Raw genomic sequence first — 25,503 nt, forward strand, 5'->3', positions numbered from 1 at the left:
CAGGACCAAGCACAAGCACTTTCAAACCTAACAGAGAGAACATTCTCTCCTGTCTAGAGTAAAAGTTTTTTCACTGTGGCCAGCATGCTTCTACTTTATATACTTTTCTGCACTTCTGAATTCACAGTGACAGCTCAGTGAGATTACTTGTGAAGCAAACTTACTTCCTTTTCTGAGCTTCAGCCGCAATATTTGCTTGGAAACAAATGCCAAATATAATTCTTTATCTTTTTCTTTTTTGCATGAATGTTTTTATGTCTCTAAGGTTTTCCATTTCCCTTGTGAATGAAGGATAGGTGTTCAAAATAAAACATCAAGGCAATACTGGTTTTGTGTGAGACTGTGTTTGGGGTTCTTTTAAGAGTATGCGTTGGATTGCTAAAACCAAATGGGAAAATTGAGTTAAGGATTTAGCATATTTTTATGCTTGCTTTGTATTTAGATATTTGTGTTGTCTTAAAAAACAGAAACTCATTCCTGAGGAAAAGATGATTATTCACAACACAAAAGGTACAACCAGAGCTTATTTCTACAGAAAAGGAAAGTATGGTTGAGGTTGGGAGGGACCTCTAGGGGTCATCTTGCCCAACCTCCCTGCTCAAGTACAGCCACCTAAAACAAGTTGTCCAGGACCATGCCACACAGCTTTTGAACATTTCCAGGCATGGAGACTCCACAACATCTCTGGGCAACCTGTGCCTAGGTCACCCTCACAGTAAAAAAAAAAAAAAAAAAAAACCAAAAAAAAAAAAAAAACCAAAAAAAACCAAAAAACCCCCCCCCTGTTGCCTGATGTTCAGGTTCCCTGAACCTCCTGTGCTTCTGTTTGTGCCCATTGCCTCTGGTCCTGTCACTGGGTACCACTAGAAAGAAGCTGGCTATGTCTCCTTATAGTCTTCCTTCAGATATTTATATACTTTGATAAGTTCTCCACTTCAGCCTTCTCCTTTTCGGGCTGAGACAGCTCTCTTGGCCTGTCTCATGGTAGAGGTGCTTAATCACCCTTGTGACCTTCACTGGCCTCGTGCCAGCTCTCTTTAAAAAGTTTAAGTTTTAGATGCAGGAACAGAAATAACAGCCTATTTAATACACTCTTGATTTGTCTTCCAGCAATTCATGGAGAACAGCAGTGTCACTGCTTGTTACAATGAACTGGTTCAAATAGAATACGGGGAAGTGCGATCTCAGTTCAAATTACGGTATGTAGAAGTGTGAGAAACTGCAAACATCAACCTCCTGGTCTAAATAATTGTATCATGTTGCTTTCTGCTTCTTCCCAGCTCTGCATATGTGTGTCTTGCATCTGTATGTATGTGTATGTATGTATGTAATACACTACATTTTATATTTTCTCCTCCTGTTATTTTGTAAAGGACAAACTGAAGTGCCTTAGTAACTGGTACCCAGAGAAAGCTCGGTCAATGTAGGTATGGACTGCGAATTTACATGATGGTAAAATTTCACAGAGTCATTCTTGATCTTGCGTGTCTGAGATTTCATATTCAAAGGCTTGATCTGAATACGATCTTGATTCAGCTCTGAGTTTTTATTTTCTTGCTTGGCCGAGACTTGGCAGGCCAGGAGCACAGTTGTATATGATAGTGAGAAGTTAAATTATGTTTATTCCCACATGCACTTTTTCCTTAATGTGACTAATTCTATATTTAATATAGGTGCTTTTGCATGCATGTAGATATTTGTGCAATGTAACCATATGAAATGATAGGAAAGAAATGCAGAGAAAGGGCTGTTCTCTCTGTGGCATAAATTAATTCCAGTTCCATCTACAGAAAATACTATCACTTTTCTACAAGTTTCAGTGTGTCTATTTAAGAAGGTGATTTTTCTAAGATTTTCTTTGCAAACTGATACCAAAGTGACTTCACATTTCACATGATTGCATGTTCATGCATGCAAACTGCAATTACAGTAAAATTTCAGGGAAAAAAAAATTGAATTTTGGTTTACACAATTTTAAAAGTTGTTTTCCATAACTCACCAGGAATTCCCCCTACCTCTGTCTTATTAGGCAGATGCCATTAAAAACTAATCAGAACCGATACTGGTTATAGCGTTCAGGTACAATTCTTTTTTTTCATTTGTGTGGTTTAATTAAGTGGGGAAAAAGGTGCTGCACTTCATGTCAGTGCCACTTGCCAGTGATCTGCAAGTCTTCTACACAGCTTTGTAAAAGTGAAAGGGAAGAGAATGCAGGAAGTTTGTTGAGAGAATTAAACCCAGGATATGTCACATGTTCAGACACAAGAGAAATGTGATGAAAAACTAGCACCAGCCCCAGAGAGCAGTATATGAGGTCACATCAGCGGTCAGAAGTGTCTTTCTGTTCCTAGCATGGACTCCACTTTTCCACATAGCTGGTTCTGGTTTGAAACTTGGTTGGACATCTGTGTGCTAATTAAAGGGGATATGGGCCATTTTAACTTGTAATTTTGCTGGCTTGCTTGCCAGATCAAAAGAAAATACTAAGGCTTGAATAGTGCAAATATATGTGTGTTTTCTTACAGAAATTCTGTGTAATTACATTTGTTAGCAGCTGATGTACCAGACAGGCATCTATCACTGAGACAAATTAGTTCCTTCACACAGCACAAAATCACACTCGGGAACCAGCTTGAACTGCTAGAAAATCACATATAAAATTATACTCCGAGCTCCTTTTACTCTATGAGCAGAAACACTTCTGTCATCTTCCGTATAAAACACTTACTTCCTACAAATCTTCATCCACATAACTGTGTGTCTGTGTTTCTGTGTATATCTCTTCATGTATCCTATTTGGTTTTGAGTTACTTCTGTAATAAGGAGAAGTAGCAATGTTCTGTATTTCTTAATTCTCTAGTCACTGGTATTAATTCAAACTCTGCTATGCAGCCTGGAAGCAAGATGTTCCTTTTAGGTAAATACTGTATACAGGAATGTTTATGCACAGTGCGGTTTTGCTCCCGCAATGAGACTTATTTAGAATATAATTAGTTTGTCTTTAGTGCAAATCAAAGATGAAGTACTGATACCTATCAAAAGAAGTATGCCTGGGTTGTTTCTTCTAGTATGTACTCTTCCTGGCCATGGTAGGGTGTTGGAACTACATGGTCTTCATGTCCCTTCCAACCCAAATCATCCTATGATTCTATGAGATATACATTTTTCCCTAGTATTAGGAGCCTATATTAATGTTAATGTCGTCCTGTATAAATCATAATTTAAGCAATTTGAATTCTGTAGCAAGAAGATAAGGCTTCTGTTTTCTGGCATTAGTTCAAGGATAGCCCTGGAAAAAAAATGGGGATCAAAGATCATCTGGGTTCTTAAAGATCAGGATGTATGGAAGTCCAGTCACTGCATTATTACTTGGAAGCAAGAAAATTGGTATTTTTTGAACTAGAACTTTGACATGGTTCTATTGCTTCCTTTAACTGTGTTGTATTACAGTTTCTTTTACAGTGCCAATCTACTTGCTGTATTGAAAACTTTGTATATACCTGCTGTCGTGATTTTTGTGTTCCAAATTTTTAATGATCACAAAACATTTTGATGTAATAGTATGTGTTATTTTTACTGCTCACTGTTAGTTCCTGCTGTCCAAAGCATGTATGTAGGTACAAGTATACTATTAAGATGCTGCAGTATCTATGAGCACTTTTATAATGTAATCTGCAGTAAAAGCACGTTAACAACAGGGATGTCTGAGGCTGGATGTTTTGAAAAAGTCATAATAAAGATAGTGACATGGTCTAGTCAAAACAACTGCTACTTTGTGGTTCATCTACTGATAAGTACAATTTAATCATGTATTTATAGTGAACAAAATGTTCTAACAAAAAAACTAATGTGCTAATCATTTGCTAATTTCAGGGCTTGTAATGCAGTGTTTACAGCATTAGACCATTGTCAGGAAGCTGTAGAAATAACCAGTGAAGATCATGTCATTCAGGTAGGGGGGAAAATGTTAACTATCTTACAGAATTTGAAAAGAGGAAACCCAAAGTAGTCCCTGTTCTATTTCAGTATTTTAGCTTTGTTGCCCATTAGAAAGCCTTGTAAAATGAACTGCCTAATTTCTGGTTGCTGCACACTGATGCCTGCTGAATTTTTACGGATTTTCCTTCTGTAACTTCATTTAGATGGTAGTTTTCAGTAATGTTTTTTCTCTGCATTCACTGTCTTTCTGTGCTTTCTGATAGATTACATATCACCTTCTCTGTTCAGCCTCTTACTTGAATAAAATGTTTCACCATTACGTAGTATTTTATATGAGAAACACTGAGTTGTAGGGATGAGTGGTTGTGCCTTTAGCTATATAACTTGTCACACTTCGATACTTATATAAGTTATTATCCTTGAAATAAATTCTTTTTGATATTGTCCTAATGTACCTTTGTTTTGGCAGTATGTTAATCCAGCCTTTGAACGGATGATGGGGTACTGCAAGGGAGAGCTTATTGGCAAGGAGCTCACTGAACTACCTAAAAGTGATAAAAACTCTACAGACCTTTTGGACAACATAAACACATTTATTAAAAAAGGAAAGGTAAGCAAATAAAACAAACTCCTTTGAAACTGCTACAGAGTTCTATTCTGCTTTGGTTTTTATTGCTGTAGGTTTAAGAACACAAGATGGGTTTTTCATGAATATACATGTAAGACCAGAATTCTGCTTCTCAGATGTCTAAGCACAACAGCTCATATCACAGACAAGTGACTACAGATCTCATTAGCTTTGCTTTTAGGATCTGACTGAACTCCTGCTGATTTGTTGGCTTAAGATCAGTATCAGAATGTTTTCTGTGTTTCTGTTTTGCTTAGAGCCCATGGAGCTTTTGTTAGTTGGAATGTAACAGTTTGTCCCTCAGTCAGTCTCTCAGGTGGCTGAATCATCCAAACAAAATGTGTAACTGTTCTGTCAAACAGCAGAGCCTTCACTAACTGCATACTTAAAGCACCAAAATGTATTGGCAACCAGTGGGGTTTGCTTTCCTAATAACTGTAGTTAGAATATCTGCAGTGCACTGTGAACTCCTGTCATTGGGGTGATGAGCCTGGCAATACATTCTCCTAACACATGCAACAGTCTCCCATCCCATCTCCCCTGGGCTGCAGAAATACCTGTTGCCCTTCCCTCTCTCATGTTCTGCTTCAAGAACTTTGGGGAGTTCTTGAACCTTTGAGTCACATCCAGCAATGATCTGAGCTTTGTGAGTCACTGTCTGGAGTTGTTTGCAGGTTCACCTTGGTTCATTAGCAGTACCCACAGGCCACTCCTGCTGTGCTCCTCCTCATTTATATGGGCTGCCCAGGAGCTAGTACTGCCTGCTCAAAGGTGTCTTTTACCCATTTTCCGACTTCATCCTACTCTGCTGCCAGGTAGTTCCCTCCTTAAAATTATTCCTCTTTGAGATTAGTTGAGGGACATCTTTAGATCAAAGACTTCTGAAATTTAGCATATATATTGCATGACAACCAACAACTTCAAAGCTGAATGGTGCTTGGCACAGGGTTCGCTTCTGCTCGTCCCAAGGGATATCCTTTTGTTGCAGCCACTGCTTCTTATGGTGGCACCTAGCAAGAATGTTTGTCACCTCTTTAAGTAGATGATACCTAAAGTTCCTTGTAAAAATTGTTAAGTTCCTTGTAAAAAATACTTTCTCCCAAGAGAAATATAATTATACTGTCCTTATATCAGTTAAAGGTGCTGCTCTCCACTGGGTGAGTAGTTGCTGCTCTCTCTCTGTTATACTTAATAGTATATTAATTTTATACTATTTTTAAGAAGACAACCATGAAATAAAAATAATAATTTAGTACATAAGGACTATGCAATAATAAATGAATATTTGACTGTAAGCTATGTGTGCTCAGATGCTGTCACTGTTGTGTGTGTTTCCTTAGGAATGGCAAGGAGTTTACTACGCAAGAAAAAAATCAGGAGACAGTATCCAGCAGCACGTGAAGATAACACCTGTGGTCGGTCAAGGAGGGTAACTAACTTGTCCGGAACATAATTGATTTCTGGGTTTTAGGGCCTTCTCTCTGCTTTCTGCATCTGTAAGTTTGACATGAACCTCCATGTATTTAGCAACTGGACAACCCCATGTTCGTGTGTGTGCTTGTACATGTTCCCACCTTCGCAGTTTAGAATGGACACATTGCCAAATTCAGCTCCCAGATCTGCAGGAGAATTCCTGGAGCAACAGAAGGATCAGGTGTCCTGGGATAAAAACCTCAATGTTATGCTTCATGAAGGAGTGAGTGCTAGTCACCCAGTTGTCTTGCTGGTTTTGGGCTTGGTATCTGGTATCAGGACGGATTGGAGATCTCTCCTTTAGAAAATATCAGTGTATCACTTCACTTCTCTCTTTACAATTTGATACAGTAACAAGTGATTATTTCTGTTGGTAGGCAAATAAGACACTTTGTGTCCCTCAAAAGGCTGCATTGTACCAATGAAAACAACAAACAGGTATTGTATTTCTTTCATGTGATAATTTTCATAGCTTTTAGTAAACTGATATTTTTTGGCTTAAAATTTTTTCAAGAAGATGTGATCTATATTGTCAATGAGATTCTCATTGATTGTTGGGTCAAGCAAGAAAACTTCAACATTTGCCTGCACTATTCTCCTTTTGCAAGACTCCTGAGTAGAGGAACAACATACTTAATTTTCTGGAGCATGGATATGACAGTTGAGTCCATGATGCTGTGGAGCAACACAGACCACAGTTCAAAGGGAGTTCAGGGCTTTTTTTGTAGAGCTGTTCTTGCCAGCCTGATCTGGTGTACTTATGCCAACTAATGACCTATGCTCAGTGGTCCCAAGATTTGGCAATGTGTGGTACTTATATGAAGTGCAGCCTTCATGCAGGCCCTGAGACTTCACACATCTGCCAGAACAGGTGCTGTGAAAGGGTGTAACTCAAGCCATAACCCGAGTAACGTGGCAGTAGTGGCTGAGCTGGGTCTCTGCAGTCCAGACACAAATCCACACCAGCTGCTCCTGCAACAAACTTGGTGGTGCGGAGAGCTGTTTGCTGTCATCTTCTCCTGGTTTCCTCCCTCTGACAGTGTCTGAGGCAGATGACCACATCACATACTTTGCCCCAAAAATACTCTACTAAGTGCCTTGTAGCGTAAAGTCTGGACTTTTGTGAGCAAAGGAGTGAAGCCTGTCTTTGGCATATGGTCTGTAGGGGGTGAGATAGAAAGTGGGAAGCATAAGAAGTGGCTGGAAACACTTTAGACCAAGCATGTGCTTGGGAAATAGGATATGTTTCCATGTTGTTTAGGGAAGGGGTTCTGTATCTTGTTCTATTTAGAATTTTATGTGCTTTTATCCATGATGTGGGAAAAGACACACAGGAAAAGTATTTAGAAAATCTCTAGTATGTCTAGTTGCCCTTTCTTGAGTAGAACAATACTGAATATTAACACATTATTGGAAAACCACTACTGCTAGAGGAATTTCATTGGTGGTAACATTTGACCACTGAAACCATCCTTGTTTAACAAGTTTTTGTGGAAGTAGGTAGTAAAAAATCAAGGAGAAATCTGCATAATTCCCGGAAGAACTTTGCATGTCTATCACTGAAAAATAAGACTCATAGTATTTTAAACTTATGAGGCTCTTTGAACTAAAACGTGTATTTTAGTATTAGCAAAGTGTCATTTACAGTCACAGGATGTTTTAAAATGCTCAGGCTAGAGTGCAACAGAGTTTTATAATAAAAGCAGTGATAAAGTTACATGTATTTCTTTTTAATTCATTGCTTAAACCTCATAAATGTTGTTTCATTTATAGGTGCTTTGATGTTGATTTGAAAGTAAGACATAATCTGATGGCTTTTTCTATATTATACACACAACTGAAAGACTGGTACAGGGAGGTGTATATATGATATTCTTAATGCAAGATAATGGGTTCAAAATAATTACAAACTTGTATCCATATGTAAAAACAGCAGTAGGAATATAGGAAAAAAGTCCTTTTCTTTTGTTTTTCTTTGCCCTGTAGATTGGACTGCTTAAACCAGTAAGAATCATAGAATCATACAATCATAGAATCATAGATTGATATGGAAAGGGACCTTAAAGATCACCTAGTTTCAACCTCCTTGTCACAGGCAGGATCACCTCCCACTATACCAGGTTGCTCAAAGCCCCATCCAACCTGAACTTCCAGGGATAGGGCATCCACCACTCCCCTGGGGAACCTGTTCCAGTGTCTGACCACCCTCACAGCAAAGAATTTCTTCCTGATACCTAATTTAAACCTATCCTCTTTCAGCTTAAAACCATTCCCCCTTGTCCTATCACTACACACCCTTGTAAAACTTCCTTCATTTTCTTGTGGGGCCTTTACATACTGGAAGGTGCTACAAAACATCCCAGACTTTTCTTCTCCAAACTGAACAACCCCAACTCTCACATCCTTTCCACATAAGAGAGATGTTACAGCTCTCTGGTCAGTTCCGTGGCCCTTCTCTGGACCTGCCCCAGGAGGTTCATGTCTTATGCTGGAGGCCTCCAGCATGTTATGGCCCCTCAAGCAGTCGTGACACCACAAGCTTGGTGTCATTAGCCAACCTGCTGCTGGTGCACCTGATCCCACTGTCTGTGTCCCTGACAAAGATACTGGCCCTAGTGCAGACCCCCGAGGAGCACCACTCATCACTCCTCTCCACCCAGACTCCTGGTCATTGGCCACAACTCTTTAAGCAGGACCATTCAGTCAATTCCTTATCTACTGAGTGGTCGACCTGTCAAATCCAGGTCTCTCCACTGTAGTCAAGGGTGTGCCTGGAAGCATCAAATGCTTTGTACAAGTCCAGTTAGATGACATTCCCTTATCCACCCATCGTAGGAGGCCACCAAATATGTCAGGTATGATTTGCCCTTAGTAAAGCTGTGCCTGTTGTCTCCAGTTATCTCCTTATTTTCCATGTGTCTTAGCGTAGCTTCCAGGAGGATCTGCTCCATGAATTGCAGAGCACAGAGATGAGACTGACTGGCCTGTCGTTCCCTGGGTTTTCCTTTTTCTTTTTTAATCTTTAGAAATGACAGTTCTAAGTTTCCCCATTTCCAGTCACTGGAAACTTCACTGGACTGCCATGACTTCTGAAATATGATAGATAGCAGCTTAGCCATTTCCTCCACCAACTCCCTCAGGACTCACAAATGATGATCAGGTCCTGTGATCCTGTGCACCTTCAGGTTCCTTGGATGTTCCCAAACCTGATCTTCTCCTGCAGTGGGTGGGTTTTCATTTTCCCAGTCCCTGCCTTTACCTCCTGTGACTCGGACAGTGTATGTAGCTGGAGCACTTGCTGGTGAAGACCAAGGCAAAATATTCATAGAGTACTTCAGCCTTCTATGTGTCCCGGGTAACCACACCTCCCGTTTCCTTCCAGAGAGGGACAACATTTTCCCTAATCTTTCTTTAATTCACCACAGTACCTATAGAAACTTTTCTTCTTGTCCTTTATGCTGCTGGCCAGATTTAATTCGATCAGGGCTTTAGCTTTCCTAACATGATCCCTGGCTCTTCAGACATTCTCTCTGTATTACTCCCAGGCCACCAGCTCTTGTTTCCACTCTCTGTAGTCTTCCTTCTTTTGTTTGTCAACAAGTTATTTGCTCATCCACACAGGCCTCCTGGCATTTCTGCCTGACTTCTCTTTGTTGGGATGCATCACTCCTAAGCTTGGAAGACGTGATCTTTGAATATTAGCCAGTTCTCTTGGGCCCCTCTTCTCTCCAGGGCTTTATTCCATGGCACTCTACCAAGCAGGTTCCTGAAGAGGCCCAAGTCTACTCTCCTGAGGTCCAGGGTAGTGAGCTTGCTGTGTGCCTTCCTCACTGGCGTGAGGATCTTGTACTCCTCTTATTTCATGATTACTGCAGCCCAGGCTGCCCTTGAACTTCATGTGCCCCATCAGCCTCTCCTTGTTGGTGAGAACAAGGGAAGTTAAGAAACAAATTTTATTTAAGGACTTGTGTCCAAGGTGACATTCATATCCTCCTGTACTGCTGGAAAGTACAATCCACTCTTGTCTTTTTAGTAGTTTCATGAGAAGCTACTGGTAAATTCAGCACTTATTTGATGATCTATAGGCCTGGGGAGCTTTACACATTTGGTGATCCCAGGGAATATGGCCTTGAAAAGGTTCTCCACAGGTACAGAGGTCTGCCACAAAGGTTAAGGACCACAGCCTAAGAGAAAATATGCTCTGTGGAGATTTAAGGTCCCTTAAAAAACAAGGTGTATCTGACAGAGAATGTAATTGTTCCGTTTCACTTCTGTCATGGAAATACCTCGTACCTGTAGGAGATCCTGGACAATGCAGTTTTCCTTATGTCCATTCCTGAATACTTGCAGCAGTAGAACTTTTCCTTACACTAAAAAAATTAGGTTCCCTTTCAAGCCACAGATAAATCTTTATGGAAGGACAAAAGGAAATCAAATGAAACATTTACTTAAGTTACAGAGCAGTAAAAGCTGTCATAATTCAAATATTCATGCAAATGTAATATTTCACTGCATCAACATAATTTTAAACAGCTTGATTTCAGCATTCAGACAGTGTGTGCTGACGTCAAAACATCCTTACATTATTATGCATTGTTTCACCTTAAAAAATGTATCTGTTTTTTGCCATTTGTGACAGCCTCTGTAAGGGATATCAGAGACTACTGGAACCTTCATGTATTTCCATGCCAGATTTATCACACAGAAAAACCTAGCATGTTAAATTTATGCATGGAAAAAAAAAATATCTAAAAGAGCATTAAGCATTCTTACAGTGAAGATTTATGAATGGGGATTGACTTTCATGTGACTATTCCTGTGTGCTGAGCCTAGGTAATTATTAATGCTGCCATTGTCAACTTGAGACCTGGCAGGATAGAGTCCAGTGTTTTCACATTCATAAATTTACAAGAGAGGTGTTGTTTCTTTCAAGAACATATTGACCCAAGATTAACTGTATAACTGCCCTCGTAACTTACCTTACATGGCTCTTTCAGGACATGCCTGCAGAAGGGGAAGAGGAGTATTCAGAACAGAAATGTGGTTTATTTTTTTAGTAGAGCACTTGGAGAAGGTTTCTGCCAGTTGTGCAGTAGACGGAGATATATCCATTGGCTTTGAGAGAAAGCTCCAGGCTGGGGCCAGAACAAGCAGTTCAGATGCCTTGTGTCTCTGTACAATACTTGATGAGATTTCCTTAACCTTACTCTGTTTGGATGAGATTATTTCTCTGAGAGTTTCTTGGATACAAGAAAGGTGTTCAAGCTTTTAAAATTTTTTTGGATGAAGAGTCACTTCTTACACTCCCCTGAACAAGATTTATATGGAACATGAGCCCAGGGTTTCCCTTTCTTCTTTTTTTTTTTCATTACAAAAAGCCATGCCTGAATTTTTTGGGGTTTTATTCCTTCCCATTTTCTTTTCTTTTCCTTTCACCCTCTTTACCTACCTCCCCCCACAGCAGACAGGAAAAAAAAAAGATGTGCAAGAATGACAGAAAGAGAATTTTTATCATTCCTTTACTTTCTTTCCTGAATAATCCTCATGAGGACCCTGCAGCATTGCACTGTCACAAACTGATACAGACACTAAGAGCATACAAGTGCAACCCTGTCGTACTGTCCTTTAACCTGACAGGTTGCAACCATGGATTTCATGCTTCCATGCAATCTAGTGCTTCGCTACAGGCAGGTGATTGATTTGGTCAGAGGAACCAGTCACCATATGACAGTAATGGACTCCTAAATATTATGTGTACTGAATAATGTGTAATTACAGTGTCAAGCACTAACAATTATTCATCTGAAGTAAGAGGGTACGTGCATCATCTCTAGTGACTGCAGTAAAAAAAGTAATGTGTTATTTCTAATCTTTCTCTGTGTCTCTGTTAGCTATGCTTAAATACATCATGTGCCAATTTTCAAGGGAAGACTTGAGAAACTGCCATTTCTGGTCAGTTTTCCTACAAACAGCAAAATACTTTCTTCTAACCACATAACAAAGGAAAGGGGTGAGGTGATTAGCAGGTATTACACTGTTGTGAACTGGCCAGTACTTTTGTTTCTGAGAAGAATGAAAAAGCAGAGGAACATTTAATCTGTGTTATTGCAGATCAAGCAACAGATGTAAATACTAAGATATGGAAATATCTTATAAATTCTAAGAAAGCTTGAAATACCTACTGTTGGAGCTACCCAAGATGTTTCAGAAGGACAAAGAATTAAGATGCTGTGTTTAATTTTTCATTCTTGAGAATGATTAAAAACTACATAGAAATTAAGGTCTGATGAACAACACCTACCTCTACCCCTTATTTCCTGGAGAGTTATTTTTATAACTGAGTTTTTTTAAGTCCAGTTTATCAGTGACCCATGAAAGGATGCATTCAAAATTTGCTTCAATAGTTCTAAGAAAAAAATGGGTTTTTTTCATTTTATTCTTTTAGGTTCATATGCAAGTTGCACTTAAAACACTACCTAAACCGAGTATCAGTTCTCTTGTAAACACAGGCATTAAACAGGAATTTAGTACATAAAAGCACTTGTATCTGTGATCTTCTGCATGACACATCTGTTTGCTTTCGTATTATTTCTCTACATCTAATTACACCTGAAGAAGAGTCTTTGCCAAACACTTTTTTTAAAATAGCTGAATGGAAAATGCTGGATATGGACAGTGTTGAATGCAGCCTGTTTAAAGATTTTTTGTATTCTTTTTCCTTACATATATATTTTACTCTTATCTCCAGCTCTACAAGAGTCACCGTGAGGATAAGTACACAGGAGACAATTCCCAGTCAGGTTAGAATACTATAATTTACCTCTACATTCTGCCGTGCTGGAAGTTGTGCTGGGGGTTCTCTGCTGGTATGAATTGTCTCTTCCTTCTGTCCAGCTAGTGGTCAGAGCTGATGGCCAATGACAGATGCCAGCTGCTTCTGATGTAACACCATGAATTGGACTTAAAATCATCAATAACTGAGTCTCCTGTGCAGACCTCTTGCTGTGCATTTGAAGTTAAGAGGCATTGTTCTTTGTTGTATTAAAACACTGTGTTTGATCCCATGGCTGGTGTACCTTGGCACCTCTTTGTGTTTGAAATGTGGAATGTGCTGATTTGTGCCAGCACACCTGCCACAGTGTTTCCAAGTTTAGGACCTGTCAGCAGGCCGTTGGTTTGGCCCCAGCACAGGCAAAGACAGTTGTCTGAGGTGTCCAGGCCCGAGCAACTCAGTTCCAGTCAGCGCTGAGTTGCTGCAGCATGTCTGCAACCCTTGTCTTGTGTCTCAGGTGGGTTTGCTTACCCACAGACAGCACACTCCAGCCCTCTTTGAGTTCTGCAGAGAGCTTTTGACTAGAAGTGTGGCGCATAAAGGAATAATCCTTTCCTCCAGTGCTGTGTAGTGTTTGGAATAACACTTTTCCCTAAGGAAGGAGGCACTTAAGGCCAATTTTAAGCTTCTGAATCTACTGGTCTCAGCCAGACTGATGTCTTATTATGAGTGAAAAGGTTCTCATGCCTTGTTGCCTTCTGGCACCTGAGGCCTCTCCTGCTATGAAAGGTGAGACAATGTTGCTGTGCAACTTCAAGCAGCTTCTGGTTTTCACATGGGAGGAAGATATAACATACTAAGAGCATGCAATGTGACTGCTTGACATCCCCTGCTGTTTCAAGTAGCCTAAGAATACCTACAAACATCTGAGAGCTTTGTGATGCCAAATAACAGTGGGCAGGGGGAAGAAGAGACCATATGCAATTGGCTGCCCTCATTCCCTTTGCTGCCACCAGAACTGATCCACAGTTTGCTCCTGTAGAGCAGAACATCACAGAACCATTTGCTCCTGTAACCCTGTAATAAAACCAGACTTTCTTCTCACTGTTTATTTCCTGAAAACAGGAAGGTGAAGAAGCCCATAAATTAAGCAGGACACTTGTTACTAATTAACACATTGACATTAGCTTACTAATGTTTTACATTTGTTCATTGTTGTGACAGATTTCAGCAACACTGGGAAGCCTCATACTAGGCACCACATTGATGAGTACAGTGCAGTAAAGTAGGCAACCTCAGAGCATGTCATGTAGGTTACCCTTCCCTGCAGTCCATGGCTGTGATCCAAGAATAAATTTCCAGAGCCATGGGCATATACCAATGTGATGAGCACAGAAAAGTAATCCATGTGTATCATGCTGTTTGAGGTGGTGTGATTTGTAACAAATCTGGATGATTAGATTTGATGCTCACCAGGCAAAGAAAAAATTTTTACCTAGGCATTTAAATATTTACAAATGAAATTGTAGTATGGCACAGAGTAGCTTTTATGCACCTGTGACTCTCTGGGGGGCATAGGCAAGGTTTCTGACTTGCTAGGTGGTATTTAACACAAGGAGAGTTGTTTGTCAGCTACAGCCACTCACAGCTCTGTCTATGTATAAATGCTTGGTCCCACTCAAGTGCCTTACGATAAACTCATCCAAATGCAAGAATGGGGTTTGTAAGAGGAGTACTATAAAATAAATAAATAAATAAAATTATTTAACATGCATTAGTTATGCCTTGCTCTTAGGCGTCAACAGAGGAAAATGCTTCCAGTTTTTCCAGTTCAGACTACAACACAGAAGACCCAAGCTGTCCTATAAATCTGTGGTAGAAAAAGGGAATTAAGACAGAAACTACAGAAACTATTTCAGTAACTTTTAAGACGGATGAACTTTTAATTCTAGAGAATTGTATATTTAAAGGCACAAAGTTAATTTCTGGGCATAGAGCAGCGACAGGGGATACACATCATAAAGTCACCCCAGGACAACATTTTATTTTGCTAAAGACAGGCTGCATACATCCTGTCTTGTGGTATAATCATGAACATTGGTCTTTATGTTAAGAATATCGCAGCTATGATACTTCTGATTCTTCAAATGGTTTTATCTGCTTTTGATCCTTGCTAGGGTCTCTGATCCTTGGGTGGCATTTTAGATACTCTGGGAATAGGTACGATAGAGACTCTTGAAAAGAGGTAAACAGATGCATGGTTGCTGTTTTTAAACATAAGGGAGAGTGCAGAATTTAATATACTGGAGAAAAATGAAATTTTACCTGATTTTTTTTTTTTTTTAGGCTCTTTCCTGGCATTTCATCCAGCTTTTGAATTGGACTGCATGGGATTAATTTCCCTTGCTTTAGCAAACAGCAGTTTCAAGAATAACAGCTTGTTGCATGGCTAATTTTCACAAGAAATAAATTTATTTTTTTATCATTCTCAGCAGGTTGGATTTTCCTTAAACACAGGGGAAAAATAATTATTGCAAATAAAAGCAAAAGCTGTCTGAGTTTGAATTATGCTTTGGCTTGAAGTGTGTAGACTGAGATGAGATTTTTCTCATTTGGCTGAGGTTTTAGGCAGTTAAACTCAGCCTTGTTCAGTGGTCAGAGGAGAGCAAAAAGAACTCACACAAGGGGTTCAGCCCACCTGCCTGAGACATCTCTCCTGAAGCAGGATATCTGATAACCTTAGATGATGACAGCCTGCAAGACTGCTGCTTTTAGGGAGCTAAAGTTAGGTGAAGCAAGTCTCTGTTACACAAGGCATCTTGACTTGCAAAACACCTTTCCAGGTGACTTCAGACAAGTTGCTTTAAAATGATAGGCACTGAGTTCCTTGTGCTAGCGTGCAGAAATTACAATATTTCCCCCATGTATGTGATATTGTTAAGAGCACTTAATTAAATTTTCATCATTTTAGATGAAGGAGATTTTGTAGAGGTTTTTCTTGATGCATTTTTAAAGCTTTTGTTTTGTACTTACAGAATCCGGTTCTTACAAGTGCAAGAACAGAAGGAAAGACTCAGTTGATGTTAAGTCAATAACATCTCAAAGTAGTGATGGTAAGAAAGCAAGCTGCCAAGAAATATTGTATTATATGTATGTGAAATACTATTTATTAATATATATTTATAAATAAATAAAGAACAAACTTTGCTTGGGCAATGAAACTGCAGACCAAAAGAATAACCAGACAGATTCACAGCTGATTAAACAGAGATTACTTCATTTTTTTATAATTGCTGTAAAATTTCTTCGTTTTGATTTGAAAAGCAGTGCCCCAGCCTGAGTAGCAGCATTGCTATACAATGCATGGCAATGCTGACTGCCTCCATAGGGAGGAGCAGTGACTGTGCCAAGGGATGGGAGCAGCTTGCTAGAAGTGTGTGGTGAAGTGTTAGTGCCACCTCTCTTAGAAAGCTGCAGCTTATGCTCCTGAACACGAACTTTTGGTTTTTTAATGTTTAACACGAAGGAATATATTGCTGCTAGCTACTGGAGAGCAGTACTTCTACTAATCCCACTTGTGACTGCTTACAAGTGAGACAGTGGTGGCAGAGATTTCTTTCTGCCCCTATATGTTGTGAGAGAAGCACTGCTTAGGGGGAGCAAAATGGTTTTCATTAGAGCAGCTGTACCATCAAGATGAGGGACACACACAGACTTACAGGAGGAGCCATGTCTGACACAGATCTATTGCAATCAAAGGGCATGAAGTGTAAGTACAGCTCCATTCTGAAGTGAAGGATGGATGGATGGATAATCTGACATCAAAAGTGAAGGGTGGCTGCCAAAGAGGCAGACAACAGTGCAAGAAATGAAACAATGAAGTAAGAACTTGCAGGAGGAGAGATACAGGAGAAATGGGATACAAGACTCTTATTTCATTGTGCTGTTCCCCGGCCTTCCACACTCTCCAAATGCTGTCATCTGATTTACACTCTGTGGCTCTCTTTAATGGCAGCTCCAAGTTTACAGACCCGACGGTACTCTTCAATGGCACGGATTCACTCTATGACAATAGAAGCTCCTATCACAAAGGTGAGTCCTGAGCAGACTTTTCCACAAACTCCAGTCTGGAGTTGCACTCATATGTCATTTCTGAACAGAGAAGCAGAGGTTTCCTGTACTTTGTATTTAACAGAATAATATAAGTAATTTTTTTTTTTAATACCACTTTCTATATCTCATCATGGCATTCCAAATGCTAGTCATAACAAAGAATATTAAGGAGGGGAGAAGGGTGCCCTTGCTAGATGCATGGCTTCTGGCAGGAAGGGGACACTGCTCTGTTGGGTCATGTATGAGTAGGAGAATGTTCTTCCAGTCTCACCTTTGCTCTCACTATTGATATTTATAAGATACCGGACAGAGGAGGGAGCACCTGCACCATCTTCTGTCTTTCCCACTTTCTGCAGTCTTTTCTTCACTATCTGTTTTATACAAACTCTGCTGTCACAAACCAGCTGCACAGTCACTTGTAACACATGAGGGTGTCCGGTATCTTCCACTTTCAAACCATTTTTTCCTTTCTCCCCATTTTTTCTTCTATCATCAAGCTCTTATTTCCCAGAACCTCTGTGACTCTAAGAGCAACTGGGTCTTTTCCTTTTCCTTATCCTCGGTTGTACCCACAAGGGAGGCTTGTAGTGGCTGTGTAGCTTCATCTGGCTCCTGGAGAAGACAGCAATGGAACTTTCTCCCTGTCAGTTTTGGCAGAGCCAGGAGCAGTCACTGCTGCATTCCCAGATCGTCACTGAGGCACAGTGTGGGTTTCAAACAGCCATCCTCTTCTCCCACAGCCCAGCTCTTTCTGCTCTCTGCTCTTCATTTCTACATGGAGAAAACTAAGGCTTTACATCCAATATCAGGATATCTGAGTCACATCCAAGAGTTGTTTGTTTGGGTTTTCCTCTAGGGATTGAATAATTGCTTCAGAGCAGACCTGGACATGCTGAAGGACTGGGACATTGCTAGTTTTTGGTCCACCCACCTGCAACAATTTCAGATACTTCACACCATTCTGCTTTCACTTCTCAGGAGTTTGCCAGTTAAAAATAGCAGATGGATACCAGGAAATCCGAGCACAAATTTACATTTTCAGAGTTGTACTTCAAGGGTTGTAGGGAACTACACTGCATTTCCTAAATGAGAATTAGCATAATCAAGCCAAGAATAAAAATTTTGTAATAAGAAAAAAAGTGCCATTCACTTTTCTTTGCCTGCCTCCTTAATCTGCTTTCAGGTTATTAACATAATTAATGCTGCCCAAGAAAACAGCCCTATCACAGTAGCAGAGGCCTTGGACAGAGTTCTGGAAATCCTGCGGACAACAGAACTTTATTCCCCTCAGCTAGGTACCAAAGATGAAGATCCTCACACAAGTGATCTTGTTGGAGGTCTGATGAATGTGAGTAAAATTAGTAAAGACGAAATTGCTGCTACCAGTGTCCTACATCACAGTTCAGTGCTCTGCTGTGCTAAAATTTCCCAAGCAATGGGAAGGGGACTCATAATTCATCACCATTTCAGTTAAGTATTTTGGCCTCTTTGCTAGCAGTAGGCACTAGGATGTAGATGGCCACATCTCAGTCTACTGGGTGCATTCCTCTTCACATACAAGTGAATGAGGTTGCCATTAGAAACTACATCCAGTCTCTGGATTTGTCTCAGAAGATACTGAAGGAGATACTTTTTAGAAACTCTAGAAGCTTATATGGGATTAGAGGGATTGCTCTATAGGTGGTCCATTGTATCAGTGAAGTTGCTTTAATCAGGTTCTGATTTTGGTCCTGTAACAGCAGCAAGATAGAGACTATCTAAATTTTGTCATGAATTTACTCATTTTTTAATAGACACTGAGCTAATCCCTGCCAAATAATATAAAGAAAATTTAAAATAAATTATAGTGGCCAATTTGAATGATGAAGTCCTGCAGGTGCCAATGAGAGGATCAAGGAGGGCAATATACTGTGTATTTAATATCTTTTCTGGAGATCCCATACCAGTGTTCCCGGGATCCTCACATATTTATTCTGAAAGACCCTAAAACAAGGATTATGCTATACTGCTGCAATAAGAGCAGTGCTTTTAGTACCTGGGAATAGTGGCTGAAGTGCATGTAGTGTTCTTGCAACTAGTGATACAAAAAACGTAAGATAAACTTGCTTTCTTTTTCAGGATGGCTTGAGAAGACTGTCAGGAAATGAGTATGTGTTTTCTAAGAGTAAGCCACCATTTTAAACTTCCCTTTGCACGTGTGACTTCTTTTGTCGATACTGCTAACATACAGCTTCAGGCTTATTTGCAGTGGGATATATGTCTCTGGAAATGGTTGTCTAAATGACTGCAGCACAAGTGCTAGACTGCCTCCATTTTGGTGTTGAAGCAGGCTCAAATAATTAAATTAATGTATTTCAAAATGTTAGCAAAAAACCAAACTGTCACTCAAAGAAATGTTCACTGATCTTTTTGGTTTATGTTCGAATGCTCTGTAATAAACCTTTATATTATAGGCATTTACAGACTTTTTCATGTCAGGAAAAAGAGTTGTTTTTCTCAAAGTTGTTTTCTAAACGGAATTCTGAAGAGGGGCTGTGGTAGTGTAGGGGGAATAACCTGGAAATGTGTTAATTCCCAAATTCCATTTCAACAGATATGAACCTGAGCCATACTCACCTTCCAGTGCCGAACACCATCAATGATGTTCCACCCTGTATTGCACAGCTCCTAGATAATGAGGAAAGCTGGGACTTCAATATTTTTGAGTTGGAGGCTGTTACAAATAAAAGGTACTGGACTCCTTTCCCTGGGTGCCCAGACAAAGTTTGTTGAGGAGCTGTAGCTCTGGAAAAAATGAAGCACGACACAGCAAATCTGTGAGAGCCGTCTTGCTTGACTCACATCCACTCTGTCCAGCTGACACTGTTCAACATAGTCTGATGTTGCTATGTGCTGGATGCCCTCCAGATGGCCCTTTCTCCTGCTCATGTGCAAATGGTCATGCTGGCAAAAGCAAACCTCTCCCCTTCCTCACCTAAATCATCCTACAGTTTGGGAAGATCTAAAGCAACTATGGCTTTTGATTATAGGGATAAAAAAATGGGATGGAGGATAAACCAGTGATAGGATCAAAAGACTGGGATTTTAAAGTTTATAATGAAAACAGACATCAGTAGCCTTGAGGTCATGCAGACCGCAAAAATAAGCACATAATCCAGAGAGAAAAGTGGTTTTCATTCCAAGATGCAAAGAATCAAACAAGCTACCCGTTCTTTTGTACTCTCTTAGCACAAAATGGCCACTTTCGAAATTTGCATTTGTCTGGTTTTAATCTGCAGATGTTGGGGTTTGGTTATGCCCTTCTCAGCTCAGAGGCTTTGTAGGTCATCTTGCAGGAGTGAAAAATGTGACTGATGGACCCTCTCACAGGCAACACAGAGTAAAAGACAACCCAGAGTGGATTTGGATACAAGAATCAAAAAGATTAGAGGCTTTACTCTGTTTACTGTTTCACACATGGGCTTCCCAGCATTGAGCAAACACACAGACACAGCACTTGACAATTGACATTTGACCTTTTTTTTGCTTAGGGCTTTTTAGCCTTTGGGATGTGCCCATGTCATGTTCAAAGTCTGCTTTTTCTCCTCAGGAAAAAGATAAACGAAATTTTGTTTATTTGACAGATACTAAACACAAAAAATTGGGCTTTTAAGATTTTTTTTTCTGAAGCCACACAAATTGTTGAAACTCTAATGGAACTGCATCATTTCTACAAAACGTATTAAAATAATGTCTGAAAGGATGGTAGATGCAATAATTTGTAACCTTGGCCAGACTTTTTAGAGATTATAGATATGCAATTTAAAAATGTTTAGCATTCCCCCTTTTTAAGGTCTTGGTTTCTTTGTTGAATATATCGCTTTTAGAACATCACAAGTTCCTATTTTACAGCACTGCTTTTTTCTTCTATTGTTTTTCAGGCCATTAGTGTATTTGGGTTTAAAAGTTTTTGCCCGGTTTGGGGTCTCAGAGTTTTTAAACTGTTCAGAAGCAACACTACGGGCATGGCTGCAGGTCATTGAAGCCAACTACCATTCCTCCAACTCATACCACAACTCCACACATGCGGCAGATGTCCTGCATGCTACCGCCTTCTTTCTTGGGAAGGAGAGAGTTAAGGTAGAACCATCACCTAGGAGTTCTCTGGGCTAGGATTTCAACGTGTTTGCCATTTTATGTGTGTCATTCAGAAGTCAGATGTTTAAATAATGGTCCTGGCTTCATAAACTCTCTCTGTCTTTGAAGTCTTCCTGTGATGAAAGCAAGCTCACACTGTTTCTCTAAAGTCTGTTTATAAAAATTTACATTTTTAAGTAGCAATGATGGGGGTGGGGAGGGAACCTGGTTCTTTTCTGTCTCTTGATAACTGGCTGTATGTAACACTTCTTAATAACGCTTCACAAAAGCTTTGGAGAGGGAGATGTGAGCTATTCTCCCTGGTACTCAGCAACAGGGCATGTGGGAAAGGTTCAAAGCTGTGCCAGGGGAGCTTCAGACTGAACATTAGGAAACATTTCTTTACTGAGTGGTTAAATACTGGAACAGTAATTCCCAGAGAGGTGGTTGATGCCCCAAGCCTGTCAGTGTTTAAGGAGCATTTGGACAATGCCCATAATAAAACATAGAGGGTGTGTAGCAGCAGAGTCCATACAGATGCGTTCAGGCAAGCATATAAAGTGCAAGGAAACCATTAGGTGATCTATCCATTAAAGAATGCTATGCAAAGATATTGCTTGGGTGACAGCAATGTAAAAAGCTTCATTAATGAAAGCATATTTGGGTAAGGGTAAGAGTGGGAGTTTTGTGGTAGGTAATCTGTGGGCACAGGGAATGGAAAATGATTGCAAGGAGGTAGAATCCCTGCTTAAGTTTACATTTGTGTAATTGTGGGTACCTGGAAGTAATCAGAAAATATTTACTGTAATTTTTGTGCCACATTCTAATTTTTCTCTCTTCCTGTAGGGAAGTCTGGACCATTTAGATGAGGTAGCTGCATTAATAGCTGCCACCATTCATGATGTAGACCATCCTGGACGGACCAACTCTTTCCTGTGCAATGCAGGCAGTGAACTAGCTGTCCTTTACAATGATACAGCTGTATTAGAGAGCCATCACACAGCACTGGCGTTTCAGCTTACAACAAAAGACAGCAAATACAACATTTTCAAGAACATTGATAGGTGTGTCTGCTGGAGAAGGGGAGTGTGCTTGTGTGGATTGCTTGTTTGGAAGTTTTAGTTTGGGGCAAATTGAGAGCCTATCTTCTAAACAAGAATACACAGTTTAAATACACATATTAATATTTAACCTCTTGCAGAATCCTATGTTCCATGATTTATAAAAAGGCTTTCATTTCCCCCTTACCCTCCCTGTCTTCCAACTTGTAATTATTGGAAGCTTAGATAGATGTTTAATAATCTTTTATGGATTACATTAGGATTTCAGGAGTACTTTGCACAGGTACGTATATTTTTATGATTTAACTATTGTATTACGTCCAGAAGCACACACTGGCTGATCTGCTGTTCCACACAGGGTCTGCCTGCTGTCACCACGGAGTCCAGTTTTGGTCCCATTAACAGTCCCAAGGCCCACTGCCTTTTCATTGAAGGAGCCTCGGCATTACTTTTCTGGGGTGTGTTTTCCACCCCAGCAGCTAGATGCTGCATGTTATGTCTGCACAAGGTCCTATGCATCCCAGCACTACTGCATTCACATGGAATGGAAAGGGTGATGGCAGAGGACATAAAGCTCTGGGAGAGCTGGAAGCTCCCTGTGGTTGGCTGGGCATGCAAGTAGCCCAGGAGTTCCCACTGCATGACCCTTACTTTCGTAGGGACAAGGTGAGAGAGAAAGAGGTCTGAAAGGGAAAGGGCCTGACCCCAAAGAGGTAACTGATTTGTTTACTTCCCACAACACTGCTGTTTTTGAAAAACCTGAGATGTGCACTCCAAGCTAACATACTAACATACAGTGCAATGGACGCATTGGTGCCATTCCTGGAGAAGTTATCTTAGTCTTAAAGCATTATGAAACTGAGTTGTTTTTGTTGACCTCACAGGACTGATTTTCATTAGCTAAAAATAACAGAGCGGGGGGAACTCAGAGAGGCATCTTGTCCATTCCTCCATCCCCAGACTGTTCCTAACTCTGAAGGTGCCAGCTTGTGGCTGAGCCCCGGAGCAGTGTTTTGCAGCACTGTCTGGGCAGGGATGAGGAAAGGGCAGAGCTCTGTCTGGCAAGCTTGTGAGCAAGAACTATTTTTCTTTCCTAGAAATCGCTACCGGACATTGCGACAGGCCATTATTGACATGGTTTTGGCAACAGAGATGACGAAGCACTTTGAGCATGTGAACAAATTTGTGAACAGTATCAACAAGCCGGTGGCATCTGAGGAGACCAGCCCACAAGTAAGTGCTTGCTTCACGCCTTGACACATTTCAGTGAAGTTCTTCCAAGACAACCTTAAGTATCATTTTCATTCACCTTGCATAAATTTGCATTGTGGTAATGCCACAATTACACAAATGGATTTGTGGCCTCACATATCAAAGTGTGAAAAAATACTCTTCTTTTCTTTTCTGCTCTTAGTTCATTTAAACACTTCATTTTATAAGCCTTGTGTTCAAAACCATCTTGTATTCAGGAAATGTACGGGTGGATGTTGTTTTACATGGAAAATTCTGTGCACGGAGCCAGGTTGGCACCTGTGCCTATGGTCCTGTCTTCAAACAGTGGGATTTGTCTGAGCCTAGGACTGTAATTGAGGAACCTCCTTGACAGTTTTGTGTCTGTGTAATCTGGAGCCTTCAAGTCCTGAGGAGTAACTTCCTGAGAGCTTTCCACTCCTGACTGTATTAAGAGATGTCCAAGCCTTTTTGTGTAACAGTTATACACCCTAATGTTCCACCACCAGCCAAGGTTTATTTATAAGCTGCCTCTGAGTTTCCCATCCCCTCTTACCTGCTCTTGCCACCTCTTGAGGCTGAGCACTCAGGGCCTGACCAGGTTCTTCAGGGCAGTGTTACCTGAGGAAAGACTATCTTAACCCACCTTAGTGAAAATAATGCTTTGTTGGAAACATGCAAAAAAAAAAAATCAGACAAAATTGAAGGTCAGCAATACTAAACCCAAATAGAAGTAGCTTCTGTTACCTATCCATAACTGGACTTTGTACTGTAGACTGTCATGGGTGCCGTTTACAACTTTAAAGACAACATTCTGTCAGCTGAAATTACCTGCTTCTAGGGACTGCTGAGCTCCACTCTTCCAACAGTCTGAGCTGGAAATCACAAACACTGCTGAACTCATGTCACAATAAAAATTGAGGACAGAACCACTTGCACTACAGACTTCTTGTTTTCCTTCAGTATTAGGTTGTTCTGTTCTTTACTGTTAGCAGTGGCTCTTTCTGGTTTGGATCTTGAACAGCACTTAAGGTACAGGGTTAATTAGAAAGCTCTTTGATGGGCTACCCATGCTGAAAAAGGATTAACTGCTAAACATAAAGTTCGAAGATTAATGCCTGAATTAGCAAAAGTCACTGCAAAGTATTTCCCCATAAACCACAAAGACATTAATTTAGCTGTGGTGGCGAAAAGTACTTATGTTCAGTTTTTGACTCAAGAGTTGAATTTAGCAGTGAAGGGAGGCCAAAATCACACAATATATTATTTTGAGAATAGCATTAATGCCATGTGAGCAGAGGTGGAGGCCTTTCATTACTCCATAATACACCTGTGCCTTTCTGAACTGTTCAAGACCCAGAATATGATGCCACAGCAGGCCCGGAACAACTACCTTGTCACCTCCACCTGGTCTCCAGAGCAGTCAGTAAGAAGTTTGGTTTTTTACTGTCTAGGAAGCCAAGAATGTCTGTAGTCGGTCTGTCGCTCCTGTGATTTCCTACTGTTAATCTCATAGATTATGTAAAATTTCACCCTCACTGGGAACTAAAGTCAAAGATTATTCCAGGCTGAGGGTTCAAAATCTGGCACAAAGAAAGCAGTTCTACTCAAAACCATGCTGGAACTGAATGTCAGCGACCGGCTTTTCAGTGTGTAAAAGAAACTGTTGTGCAAGTCAGTTTAGCCCCCTGTGCCTGTCTCAGTTTTTTCACTTAGGAATAAAAATCTAACTCCGGAAATTCCCCTAAGTGAAGTAGTCGCCTACCATCACCATCCCTGCATTCAAACATTTAGAAGTGAGGAGTGTTTATGAGCTTGAAGTCAGTGAATGCATCCCCTGTCATGGCCTCTTCCAAGCGGGCAAGGCTGGGATGCAGAGAAGGTAACATCTTACCTGATGAAGAGCCTGTGGCTCTTTATTTCACTAACTTTGATATTAATTTTGAGAATCTTCACAATTATAATATGTATTTGGGTTATCATTAGTTACTTAGCAAAGCTCCAGCTCTCAGACATCACTTTCTTCTCCAAGGTCCTGGTGTTCTGCATGAAACTGTAAGGCAGCAGACTGGGTGCCTGCCTAGTGCCTAAGTGCAGTAGAGCTGATAATGACGCCCTCACTCCTGCTAGCAGGGGATGCTGCCACTGGCCCCTGTAACCAACTCTCCTTT

General features: G+C 40.4%; 1 protein-coding gene across 1 annotated transcript in view; it reads left to right on the plus strand.

Moving 5' to 3' along the window:
• Positions 1-25,503, plus strand: part of PDE8B (phosphodiesterase 8B) — a 41,576-nt gene that overhangs the window by 11,409 nt on the left and 4,664 nt on the right. The window contains exons 5-18 of the mRNA XM_008640912.2: positions 1,111-1,199; positions 3,874-3,952; positions 4,409-4,549; positions 5,908-5,996; positions 6,418-6,478; positions 12,789-12,840; positions 15,848-15,925; positions 16,828-16,904; positions 18,109-18,273; positions 19,044-19,089; positions 19,519-19,654; positions 20,846-21,044; positions 21,888-22,105; positions 23,200-23,335. Of these exons, the coding sequence (XP_008639134.1) occupies positions 1,111-1,199; positions 3,874-3,952; positions 4,409-4,549; positions 5,908-5,996; positions 6,418-6,478; positions 12,789-12,840; positions 15,848-15,925; positions 16,828-16,904; positions 18,109-18,273; positions 19,044-19,089; positions 19,519-19,654; positions 20,846-21,044; positions 21,888-22,105; positions 23,200-23,335 (1,566 nt within the window). The remainder of the gene's footprint in view (positions 1-1,110; positions 1,200-3,873; positions 3,953-4,408; positions 4,550-5,907; positions 5,997-6,417; positions 6,479-12,788; positions 12,841-15,847; positions 15,926-16,827; positions 16,905-18,108; positions 18,274-19,043; positions 19,090-19,518; positions 19,655-20,845; positions 21,045-21,887; positions 22,106-23,199; positions 23,336-25,503) is intronic.

This window comes from Corvus brachyrhynchos, unplaced genomic scaffold, assembly GCF_000691975.1.
Source record: "Corvus brachyrhynchos isolate BGI_N302 unplaced genomic scaffold, ASM69197v1 scaffold8, whole genome shotgun sequence".
Taxonomy (NCBI): Eukaryota; Metazoa; Chordata; class Aves; order Passeriformes; family Corvidae; genus Corvus; species Corvus brachyrhynchos.